We start from the raw sequence: 12,981 nt of genomic DNA, 5'->3' as shown, positions 1-12,981 counted from the left end.
AGTTTTATTATGTGTTGAAATCTTCCTGTAACTGGCACGGGTGGGGCTTCGGCGCTGAACTGGCACTGACGTCAGCACTGCTTACGAATATTCATCCCCCTCCCCCAGTTAGGAGCGGCAAAGAGAGGGAGAACTGGAGGGAGGGAGGATGAATATTCATAAGTGGCGCTGACGTCAGTGCCAGTTAAGCGCCGAAGCCCGCCCGTGACAGTTACAGGAAGATTTCAACAGATAATAAAACTATAATTGCGGGAGAACGGCAGATCCAGACAAGGTAGGACAAGATCCAGACAAGGTAGGGCTCATTTTAATCAGCGTCTCCCGCACTACCCACCAGTGCCTGTGGATAGTGCGGGAGAAAACAAGTGACAGGTTTCCTTTAAAGCAGAGCGGGGAGGAGACGCCGCTGGTCACTGATTTAAAGTGGCCGCGGCCGTGCTGCTAATACTTAACAAGCAGCCGCTGCTGCAGACCCTTTAAATCAGTGACCAGAAGATTTATCGGCGAATAATATGCAGGCAGGCTTTTTGCCTTAAATTTAAGTTTTTAAAGTGCGTGTTATATGCTGATAAATACGGTACATATTTGGCATCACTGTGTGTGTAATTGCCCAAACTATTAAAATATAATTTTTATTACCCTGAACAATAAACAGTGTAAACGTTAAAAAAACTATGCTTACTAATTTTGTCAAAAAAAGTATGTACAATTATAAAATCTATATAAATTGGATATCGTTTTAATGTATAATTTTTACCATAAAGTGCACTGCGTAAAAAAAAAAAAAAAGTTGCAAAATTGCAGTTTTCTTATAAATTACCACTTACAATTGATCGTGTAAAAAACAAGCCCTCATATAGGCCTGTGAGGGGGGGGGGGGGAATAAAAGAGTTATGGATTTTCAAAGGGGAGAAGGAAAAACAAAAACGCAAAAATGAAAATGCAAAAAAAGAGGGGTACTCCTGCCCCTAGACATGTTATCCCCTATCCAAAGGTTAGGTGATAACTGGCTGCACCCGGGCCGGCGCTGAGGCTTTCATGAACTCTGAAGCCTGGGGCTTCTGTGTTCATGATGTCACGCCCCCTCCATTCATGTTTATGAGAGAGGGCGTGACGGCTAGTAAACAGCCGTCACACTTCCTTCCATAGACATAAATAGAGGGGGCGTGGCAGCTGTGGATGCCAGTCATCCGGCACAGAGCAGAGTTTGCTTCGTGCACCAGATGACTGGGTAACCGCAGCTGAGATAGCGGGAGTTCCCAGCGGCTGGACCCCCCAGACCTTTGGATAGGGGATAACATGACTAGGGGCGGAATACCCCTTTGACTCCTTCAGGACGTTGGGCGCACCTGTACGCAATGTGCCTGCTCTCCTTTTATGACCAGGCTCAGGAGCTGAGCGTCATAGTGCGCTGGTTCCGGTGGCTGATCAGGTTGATGCCCCGGCTATAACCCCTGAGATGCCACGATCAAAAGTGATTGCAGCATCTAAAATAAGAAAAAAATGTACAGTCTCCTGAAGGGGGCCCAGGCAGTCTGCCGGAGGCGGCCGTTCCAACTCCGCAGGAAGCCGCGGCCGACACGCCCCCTCTATGTATCTCTATGGGATACATGGAGGGGGCGTGTCGACCGATGCTCTGTGTGAGGGGTCGCCCCCTACAGCAGACTGCGGGGGTCCCATTCAGAAGATTGTGGGTGGTCCCAGCGGTTGGACCCCCTGCAATCTATAACTTATCCCTTTATCCTATGGATAGGGGATAAGTTATATTTCACTACAGAAGAGGTTAAGGTCTAAATGGGCTATATCCTTAAGGGGTTAAACTTACAGGCCTATAGTTTCCAGGATGCCTTTTTGAATATTAAATACCTATAAAATGTATCCCAAAATTAAAGTTCTATGCCTAAAATAACATGTAACCAAAACAGATATATAAAGTGTAGATATGGGACAAAACCAATACATTTTTATTTATAACACTTTATAACACTATGTAGTGCAGGAGTGGGTGGAATTCAGAGGTACAAAACAGTTAATTTTACTGTGCTTCAGGGGCTGTAAAGTTAGTGTAGTTCATAATATAGTGTCTGTACCTGTGTTTAAGGTGGTCTCCCAATTCCTTTGTGTTCTTTGCCCCAATGTTGATTTTTAATAGCATACAAAATGAGTGTCGTCTCAGGTTTTGCCAGGTTGCAGTGTGGCCCAAGGTATTACAACACTAGTCAGGTGTTCAAAGAGGCCTGTCTGCTTCAATGGGCGGAGTGATTGCTGGGTGGAAGGAAGATCATTCTGCAGGGAATTTTAGTTTTGCAACAGCTGGAGGCACCCTGGTTAGAAAACACTAGTCTATTGTCCACAGCACAGCATGGAAGGCCGCTCACCTGTGTTTCAATGGGGGGGGGGGGCTGATGTGTGGGAGGAAGAAAAATAACTACAACAGGAAATAGCCAGTTCACAAGTTGATAGTAGCAATGTTATGGTGGACTCAGAACACAGCCATTTAGCTCCAATTCAAGCACAGATCCTTCCTAAACATGTCCATTAGTGTCTGGCAGATGAGTACCAAAATCACCTTATTGTTGATGACAAACAATATATGACTACAAATAACCAGAGGAAAGAAGGAAACAGCAAGTAACAAATCATGCAACATATAGGTGAGCATGTGTATCTTTTTTTCCATTCCACCATAGGGATGATTTCATACACTTTTATATTTGTATGTGTTTTCTATTTTTGCCTGATAAAATTGATTGGTTTTCCATATACGTTTTATTTCTCTTTTTTGGTTACATCCTTTTTTCAAACATGACACTAAGTGCCAGCCCTGTGAAACAATCCCTGTCATTATAGAATCTTTGACTATAAGGAATAAGGTGTTTATTTCAATACGTGGCATGTTTCAATGAATTCACATTGATACATTTTATAGCTTAACCCCTTAAGGACCGGGGGTTTTTCCGTTTTTGCATTTCCGTTTTTTGCTCCTTGCCTTTAAAAAATCATAACTCTTTCAATTTTGCACCTAAAAATCCATATGATTGCTTATTTTTTGCGCCACCAATTCTACTTTGTAATGACGTCAGTCATTTTGCCCAAAAATCTACGGTGAAACGGAAAAAAAAATCATTGTGCGACAAAATTGAAAAGAAAAATGCCATTTTGTAACTTTTGGGGGCTTCCGTTTCTACGTAGTACATTTTTCGGTAAAAATTACACCTTATCTTTATTCTGTAGGTCCATACGGTTAAAATGATGCCCTACTTATTTAGGTTTGATTTTGTCGTACTTTTGGAAAAAATCATAACTACATGCAGGAAAATTAATACGTTTAAAATTGTCATCTTCTGACCCCTATAACTTTTTTATTTTTCCGTGTACGGGGCAGTATGAGGGCTCATTTTTTTGCACTGTGATCTGAAGTTTTTAACGGTACCATTTTTGCATTGATAGGACTTATTGATCGTTTTTCAATGATATAAAAAGTGACCAAAAATGCACTATTTTGGACTTTGGAATTTTTTTGCGCGCACGCCATTGGTTTAATTAATGATATATTTTTATAATTCGGACATTTCCGCACGGGGTAATGCCATATATGTTCATTTTTATTTACACTGTGTTTTTTTTTTATGGGAAAAGGGGGATGATTCAAACTTTTAATAGGGGAGGGGTTAAATGATGTTTGTTCACATTTTTTTTCCCCTTTTTTTTTTGCAGTGTTATAGCTCCCATAGGGACCTATAACACTGCACACACTGATCATTGTTATCCCATAGGGACCTATAACACTGCACACACAGATCTTTATCATTGATCACTGGTTTCTCATAAGAAACCAGTGATCGACGATTCTGCCGCATGACTGCTCATGCCTGGATCTCAGGCACTGAGCAGTCATTCAGCGATCGGACAGCGAGGAGGCAGACAGGGGCCCTCCCGCTATCCTGTAAGCTGTTCGGGATGCCGCGATTTCGCCGTGGCTATCCCGAACAGCCCACTGAGTTAACCAGCAGCTTTCACTTTCGCTTTTAGCAGCGCGGCTCAGCTCTGAGCGCGCGGCTAAAGGGTTAATAGCGCGCGGCGCCACGATCGGCATTGCACGCTATTAGCGGCGGGTCCCGGCTTCACTATGACGCCAGACCTGCCGTGATATGATGCAGGGTTACTGTGTAACCCCGCGTTATATCACGGGAGCAGGACCAAGGACGTACCTGTACGTCCTTGGTCCTTAAGGGATTAAAGACAGTGGGCCTTATTTACTAAGAGTGTCAGGTTTTTACTAGTGGGAAATGTTGTTTCAGACTTGCAGAATTCTTCTGTATTTACTATGGGGAAAAGTCGGGAACATTTTTGGACAAGCTTTTTCTAGGTGGAAAATTCCAGCCATTTATCCACAGGATTTTAGCTTAGTAAATGAGGGCCAGTGGGTTGAATTTATAAACAGTGTGCTCTATCTTCTGCTTAATTAATTTCCACATTGTGTGGTATGCACAGGACAGCAGGAGCAAACTGAGCTACGACTGTTTCACGCACAGTACTTTATTCCTACGCATTAAACAACATCATAGTGCTGACTAAATACATCAGTTCTGAACTCTCCATGGTCACAAATACACATAAGCTGCTGAGAGTATCGGGAGACCACCCACAGCAACTGGAGAATCTTTATGGCAACACTGGAACAACTCCTAATCAGCATAGAAACAATCATTGGGTGCCTTCACACGAGCATATTTTGGGGCGGGCCAGGATGCCTGCAGCAGATTTTCAGCAGCAGAATCTCCGCTGTTGAAAATTTGCGGCAGAAGCTTTAAACTTACAGCAGGAAACAGGCTACAAGTGTAATGTCCGTTTTTGTGTTTTTTCATTTTTTCGTTTTAGGCCCTGTTCAGTCAGACTTTGTTTTTTTTTCTGTGATATTCCCCCTGGATAGGGAATAATTAATGGTATTAGTCAATGGGTTCCTGAGTTCTGCTACTATTGGCTGGTTATTGGATCTACTCTGAATATGTTATCAGTTTTACCTTTGCTATGTTTCTTCATCTGAGTTTAAACCATGGTTATTACAGTCCTGTTTATGATAGATTTTAGTCTGATTGGTTTTAAGTTTTAAGGTTTTTTAGGATTAAGTATGTCATTTCTGCTTTAACCCTGTTATCTTAGTCTGTGTTCACATTGTGTGTCTTGCTTGTACTTGTATTCCTTCATGTTTGGCAGTTGGTTTTGTAATATTCCTGTTTGTTATCCTGACCTGTATTCCTCCATGTTTTCGAGTTTGGCTTTTGAAGTTTTCTCTGGAGTCTGTTCAGACTCATCCGTTTCTCAGTCTAGTGTCTAGTTTCCTTCTAGGCCAGTATCCTGATCACACGGTGGAATGTGCCTGCTGGCTAGAAGTCCATTTGGAGTTAGGATTTATGTCCTTCCATGTTTGGAGTGGGGAGTCTAGTTTGTTTGTTTGTTTGGTGTCCAGTGTAAACAGTGTTCTATGTTTCCTGACCTGTTTTGTGTTTTACATTCAGTTCATCTGTTCATCCCCTGCATCTCCTGGTTTCTGCTGTTTACTTATTCCATATCTATTAAACACGAGAGAGAAAAAACACCAGTTGATATACAACCACTCAATAAAATACAATGGCCCTGATTTACTAAAGTCCAACCTACTTTTTTTTCTCGGTTTATGCGCCCAAATTTTTGTCGCACCATCCGTGCGACTATTTCTGCGCCCAAATTTTACACCGCACAACCTACACTTTTGAAAACCCTCGGAGTGTTTTTTTCTCTCTGAAATGGGCATGGTTAAACCAAAAATGGGCGTGTTCCTGACAAAAAGCCGAAAATACTCAGTACTTCAAAAAAGCCTGAGTTTGGCTCACAGAATAACCGACAGCCAAGAGGACGAGTGAAAATCAAAAAATTGAGTCATTTGTAACAAGGGACTGTTTACCATTGTGGTGTGTTAAAGTAACTAGTTTTCTAGCCTGAAAACATTTAGTACTTTTCAACACTTTTCTTTTTAACACATTTGCAATACAGTAACCCCTCGAGACACTATGGCCTCGACATACGTTATTTTCAACATACGATGGCCTCTCAGAGGCCATCGTATCTTGAAAGCAGTATCGACATACAATACTTTTTGTCGGGCCATCATGAAAATAAATGGTTCTCCGGCGGCGCTGGTTGCTGCAGCTGCCGCCGGGCCAGGCTGTTTCAATCGCGGAGGAGCGGAGCTTAAAATTTTGCGGGTATGTCATGTGATGTTATATCGTCACATGACATTGCCGCGTCACACAGAGATTCACTCAGTGACTGGCTGCTGCGGGCCGAGTGGTGAGTCCTCTCTCCGGCGCATTAACCCCCAAACCCCTTAACCTGTTAACGACCATGGACGTGTATACACGTCCATGTGCCGTTAACGGGGTATGGCGCGGGCTCCCGTCTGGAGCCCACGCCATACCGGCCAGCCCCCAGATGATTCCTGTAGCTGGGGGCCGGCGTTAATAGCCGACATGCGGCAATCGCTGCGGCCGGCTATTAACCCTTTAGATCGCCGCTGTCAAAGCTGACAGTGGCGTCTAAAGGAAGCTTTGAACACTCCCTGGTGGATCGCCCCCGCAGCGTGATTGCGGGGGGCAATCGACTGTGGAGGTAGCCGGAGGGCTTACTTCTGCTTCCCTGCTGGCTGCTGTGCTCTGAATGATAAAGCCTGGCAGGGCCAGGCTTTATCAATCGAGCACAGAGCACACAGATCAATATGGTTCTATGCAACCATATTGATTTGTATGAGGAACCCAATGATTCCTCCTAAAAGTGTAAAAAAAAAAAGAAAAAAGTTTAAAAACACACACATTAACCCCTTCCTTATTAAAAGTTTAAATCACCCCCCTTTCCCCAAATTACATATAAAAAATATGTAAACATAATAAAAATAAACATATGTGGTATCATCCCATGCGTAAATGTCCGACCTATAAAAATATATAATTAATTAAACCGCATGGTCAATGGCGTACATGCAAAAAAATTCCAAAGTCCAAAATAGCATATTTTTGGTCACTTTTTTTACCATAAAAAAATTTATAAAAAGTGATCAAAAAGTCCGATCAAAACAAAAATGGTACAGATAAATCTTTAGATCACGACTCAGGAACTAATTACCAGTTTTCCATAGAGATATGCACTCAACATATGATGGTTTCAACATACAATGGTCCTCCCGGAACCAATTATCATCATATGTTGAGGGACCACTGTATTAGGTTTAAATTAATTTAACACCCAAGCTGATAAACAAGGATAATTGATGTAATGTTTGAAAAATTATAACACATTAATACTTTTGATTCATGAAAACATTTTTAAACAAACAAGTCTAAACCATTTTGACTTACAGAACTAATTTCTTTAGCTCAGCGTTTGTGCGACACAATTGACTAGTGCGACACAAAAAACGTGCAAAATGTGCGTCAGAATAGTAAATAAGCCTGGAAAAAAAAAAAGACGAGTGATATTGAAATCACTCCAGAATAAACACTCCACTCTTAGTAAATCAGGGCCAATATCTTTATTCAATTATATATCATAAAAAGGACATGAGCTCAATAAAATTACAGATAGTAAATCACCAGAGAAGCACTTAGAATATCAATGTAATAATTACTGTCAGATTATAATAAAACAGCACTGTGATGGTATCAAGGACCAACACACTAGGGGTGTTTACAAGGATATCAAAACATATCCCCACTGTTTATTAATACATACGGGCATATTGTCAACACCATAGAACTTACAATACCCCAACAGGGGGCCTAAGATCACTTCCAAGTATAACCGCAATGGGCTATGGGCTCAACTCATACATGATAGTCCTATTACTCACCCATTCTGTATGTGTAAATGCTCCTCTGAACCCGGAGCGCACTTTCACTCCTTCCTCAGGGGGCATCCTGAAGAAGGAGCAAAAGCATGCTCGGGGTCGCTGTTTTTTTTCCTCAAAGACTGAAGTTAAGTGTTTATTCTTTTTTGGGCCCTCATTTAAATATGCAACTAATTCTTTATTACACTTTGATAGCTTTCCCCCTTATGTCAAAAAGGCTGTTCCCTATGGTCAATTAGTTGGACTGAGATGTTTTAACAATGACAATGACTTGTTAAATTAATTAATAATAAATAAATAATAATAAATGAACAATTAAATGACTTTACTGCACAATTGTCACAGATTGAGATATCCCCCTAGATAGGTAACTCTGGATTCCCCACCATTTACAGAAGAGATTAGCATAGTATCCACATAGAATGACGTGTGAACAACATGTCTATTGTTGTCTACGGTCCATGGGTCCTGTAGCCATTTTTTATAAGTCTCCCCTGGTGTGGGAAAGTATTATAATATATAAATATAAATAAATAAATATATATATATATATGTATATATATAAAATCATGTTGAAATCATGCAACAGTAAACAGTACCATTCATTTTCCAATGTTAATCTGTTTTTTAAGGACCTGTCTGCTTTGGATGTGCCTGCTGAACTAGCTGCTGTTTTGAACTCTGCCCAGGGTGAGCACAGTTTTATCTTACATTTTAACATTAGAAGAAGAAAGGACGAGAGTTTGTGTACATGTGGCTGCTGACTGGACTAATAGGTGCTTGAGTTCATCCTGGGACTTCCTGCTAATAGAGAAGGAAAGTGAAGTGCAAAAGCTGCTTTTTATCCTTCAGAGCAGTGTTTCCCAAGCCCAGTCCTGAAGTACCCCCTGTAGGCCATGTTTTCAGGATTTCCTTAGTCTTTCACAGGCGACATAATTTTGGTCAGTGCATCAGGCATCGCCAAAAGTGTTCTCTGTGTAGGATATCCTCGAATCATGATCTCTTGGGGTACTTAAAAGGGTAGTCCAGTGGTGAAAAACGTATCCCCTATCCTAAGGATAAGGGATAAGTTTGAGATTGCGGGGGGTCCGATCTCTCTGTACGGGGGCCTGGCTCTCCGGCCAGATAGCGGTGTCTACCTCCGCGCCGACACGCCCCCTCAATACATCTCTATGGCAGAGCCGGAGATTGCCGAAGGCAGCGCTTCGGCTCTGCCATAGAGTTGTATTGAGGAGGCGTGTCGGCCGCCGCTTCGTGCGGAGGTCAACACGCCCCCTTCCCGCGGGCTGTCGGGGCTCCGTACAGGAGATCGCAGGGGGCCCCAGCGGTTGGACACCCCGCGATCTCAAACTTATCCCCTATCCTTAGGATAGGGGATAAGTTGTTCACCACTGGACTACTCCTTTAAGGAGTGCTTTAGAGATTTAAGGGGGTACTCCGGCCCTAATACATCTTATCCCCTATCTTATCGCCGCTGGGGACCCCCCACAATCTGTCACTGCGCACCCACCTTTGTGAGCTCTCCGCAGCGCTGGAGGCTCTGAGTGTGTAAAGTGACAATCACGAGGCCGGAGTATCGTGACATCAGGACCTCGCTCCCGTGTGATGTCATGCGCCACCCCCTTAATGCAAGTCTATGGGAGGGGGCGTGACCCCGCGATACTCCGGCCCCGTTGTCGCTCATGTCACACTCGGAGCCTCCAGCGCTGGGTGCGCAATGACAGATTGCGGGGGTCCCCAGTGGTGCGACCCCCACAGTCTTCCATACTATCCCCTATCCTTTGGATAGGGGATAAGATGTATTAGGGCTGGAGTACCCCTTTAAGAAATATTTTAATGTGTAATGTGCATTGTAGCTCAAAGTCTCATAGCCTTTTAACGTTCACTCTCATTTCTGGTTTGCTTATATATTATTATTGTTATAAAAATCTAAAAGTATTAGATTCCTAATATGGAATTAGACATAGTAATATAGCTAGATTTAAAAAAAAAAAAAAAAAAAAAAGACAAAAGTTCAACAAGTTTAACCTTTTCTTCTACTATGTTGATTCAGATGATCAATGTGACCTCCTCATTTGATCTGTGTCACCAACAGTGTATGAACAACCTGTCACCATAAAAATGCAGTTCATTCATGTTATACAGAAGGAGGATCTGAGTAGTTTAATATATAGCTTAATACCTCATTGATTAAAATCCCTGCTTATTCTGAGGTTTAGGAGTCCAGTGGGCGGTCTAATTCAATGACTGGCAAAGAAACAGCTGTCAGTCACTAAATAGGACCACCCATTGGACTCCTGAGCTGGAAATAACCAGGGATTTTATTGTATAAATGACAAATTATTCAGAATTTTTACAACCCAGTTATTTATATAATCCACTCAGCTCATCCGGCACTATAACATGAAAAATGCAAAAGAACAAAGCTTAATCCAGCTTAGAAGTTGCAAATAAATAAACATTATAATCCTTATTTCCATAAAAAATAGAACTCAATCTGGAACAATTACCTGACCCCATAAAACGACATATTTCTCATGCAGCCACACCCTTAGTCATAACTAAAAAAACAAATTAAGAATTTTAAATATGTAGAAACCCTGCAATTTGTGTTTCATTGTTCATCGGTGATCACTGGGTCTAATACAGAGGCCAATTATTGGCCTGTTTGGTCAATAATCACTCTGTGTAATAGGACCCTAAATTTGTCTTTCCTTTTATAAACAATGGTATCAGGAACAGGAAAAGAAAGATGATCCTCAGTAGGCGCAGTTTACAGCAGTGAAGAAGATTTCAGTGGTCATTCATTATTCATGTTGAAGTTTATTGAGCACACAAACGCGTTTCTTGCCCGGATCGGGCAGGAGGAAGTTCCCGATCCGGGCAAGAAACGAGTTTGTGTGCTTAATAAACTTCAACATGAATAATGAATGACCACTGAAATCTTCTTCACTGCTGTAAACTGCGCCTACTGAGGATCATCTTTCTTTTCCTGTTCCTGATACCATTGCATACCGGCCAGCTACGCTGATACTGGAGGATCCAGGCTGCATCCAGCACACCACAAATAAATTCACGCTCATCTAGGTGTTGTGCCCATAGCGCAACACCACTCGGTAAGTGGAATATTAACCCCTTCCCTTACCTTAAGATCTGGAAGTATTACACTAGGGGCGCGTGTCCTTTTTTTCTCTTTCTTGTCTTGCTTTTATAAACAATGTAACTGTTTCTAAAGCCTGTAACTTATGACATGTTATTACAGCAAAATCACATGCACAAGGAACAAGTATCACAGAAGTACCTCCACCTCAAGTCAAGGCTCAGTGTGTTTTGTCGCTTCCTCCTGACATAAACAATTATCCATTCTCCATCTTTATTCGCTCCTACTTCAGGGTATACACTCATGTTTATTTATTATTTATTAATTACATCTATAGATAGTTCTTTCAGTTTACTTGTGTTTCAATTCCATGACTTTTCAGGATCCTACCCTACCGCCTTTAGGACAACCTCTTCAGAATCCTCTAACCCGTGTGCCACAAAATGATAATGGAGTTGCACTGGAGCTATATAAATTGGTAAGAGACACAATAATTTACAATTCATGTCAAACTGGTAAAGCATTGCTAGCAACCGATGTTTGTGCACTCTTCTTAGGCCTTGCGTTTTGTGGGAAATACAACAATGCCCACCTGGCAGCAGAGGATCATTGGTAACTATATTGTGGAACGTTGCTTGCGCCAGCCTTCTCTTACAGATGAGGTGCTCTGTCAAGCAGCAACTTTTACAGTACAAAATAACAATGAGGAGCAAATTAAGCGAGTAGGACTATTGCTTTCAAGCCTACTGAGCTGTCTCATTCCTTCGCCAACACTGGAGAAACCATTGCTTAAGTGAGTAATTTTGTTCCTAAAAAGTGATCAGTCTTAAGGTAAATTGTTTATCTTACTTTGAGGTACCAGTAATTCTTACTGTCTCACAGATATGTCTCGGATCAAGGTTCTGAAGGGTACAAGGCCATTTGCCAGAGCAAGTTACTTCGAGCAAAACAGAATGAGTTTAATACATTGCGCACACATGCCCTGACTCTGCTGGAGTGGACAGCCAATGAAAGAAAAGGGTCAATGGTGGTAGATGTCTACACATACAGTGGTGAGTTTCATATATTTTAGATGCTCATAAATTCACTCTATGATCTAGGTCTGTAAGACAAATTGCATAAAACTTTTAATTCTGGGTGTGGTAGGAAGTTGTTAGTATACACAATTCATTGTAGCTTGTTGTGTATGGGGTTTAATAGCCTTAGACTGGTCATAGTTCCATGCTGACCCCATTCAAAGCAATAGGCAGATGAGCATGAGAACTGCACAATGGAGCATTGGAAGAAGACCCCCTTTATTTTCTTATACATCTTGTGAACAGCTGGATGCATGTTTATCGCTATCCCAGCAAATAGATGGCTCCAGGATACACTGTGGGTGGAAGAAGAAGGCAAAATGGCCACCAGTACCCAAAGGATATTATTAGAGAATTAGTTGGAGTTGTAGAAACTAAGATGCTGAATAGAAAACACCAGTTGGTAAAGTCAGTTCTTAAAGGGGTACTCTGATGGGAATTTTTTTTTTAAATCAACTGGTGCCAGAAAGTTAAACAGATTTGTAAATTACTTCTATTAGAAAATCTTAATGCTTCCAGTACTTATCAGCTGCTGTAGCCTCCAGAGAAAGTCCTTTTCTTTTAGATTTTTCTTTTTTGTCTGACCCCAATGCTCTCTGCTAACACCTCTGTCCATGTCAGGAACGGTTCAGAGCAGAAGCAAATCCCCATAGCAATCCTATCCTGCTCTGGACAGTTCCTGACATGGACAGAGGTGTCAGCAAAGAGCACTGTGGTCAGACAGAAAAGCAGCTCAAAAAGAAAAGAACTTCCTGTGGAGTATACAGCAGCTGATAAGTACTGGAAGGATTAAGATTTTCTAATAGAGGTAATTTACAAATCTGTTTAACTTTCTGGCACCAGTTGATTTAAAAAAATCGTTTTCCAGAAGAGTACCTCTTTAAGTATCACCTATCACAATTTTACAATTCATTGTAAATAACCCA

General features: G+C 41.7%; 1 protein-coding gene across 1 annotated transcript in view; it reads left to right on the top strand.

Moving 5' to 3' along the window:
• MYO15B (myosin XVB) overlaps positions 1–12,981 on the top strand; it is a 203,904-nt gene that overhangs the window by 82,420 nt on the left and 108,503 nt on the right. The window contains exons 14-18 of the mRNA XM_056549601.1: positions 8,512–8,569; positions 11,142–11,272; positions 11,362–11,457; positions 11,537–11,772; positions 11,862–12,031. Coding sequence (XP_056405576.1) covers positions 8,512–8,569; positions 11,142–11,272; positions 11,362–11,457; positions 11,537–11,772; positions 11,862–12,031 — 691 coding nt within the window. The remainder of the gene's footprint in view (positions 1–8,511; positions 8,570–11,141; positions 11,273–11,361; positions 11,458–11,536; positions 11,773–11,861; positions 12,032–12,981) is intronic.

This window comes from Hyla sarda, chromosome 13 (assembly GCF_029499605.1).
Source record: "Hyla sarda isolate aHylSar1 chromosome 13, aHylSar1.hap1, whole genome shotgun sequence".
Taxonomy (NCBI): Eukaryota; Metazoa; Chordata; class Amphibia; order Anura; family Hylidae; genus Hyla; species Hyla sarda.
This window is presented reverse-complemented; position numbering and strand designations above follow the sequence as displayed.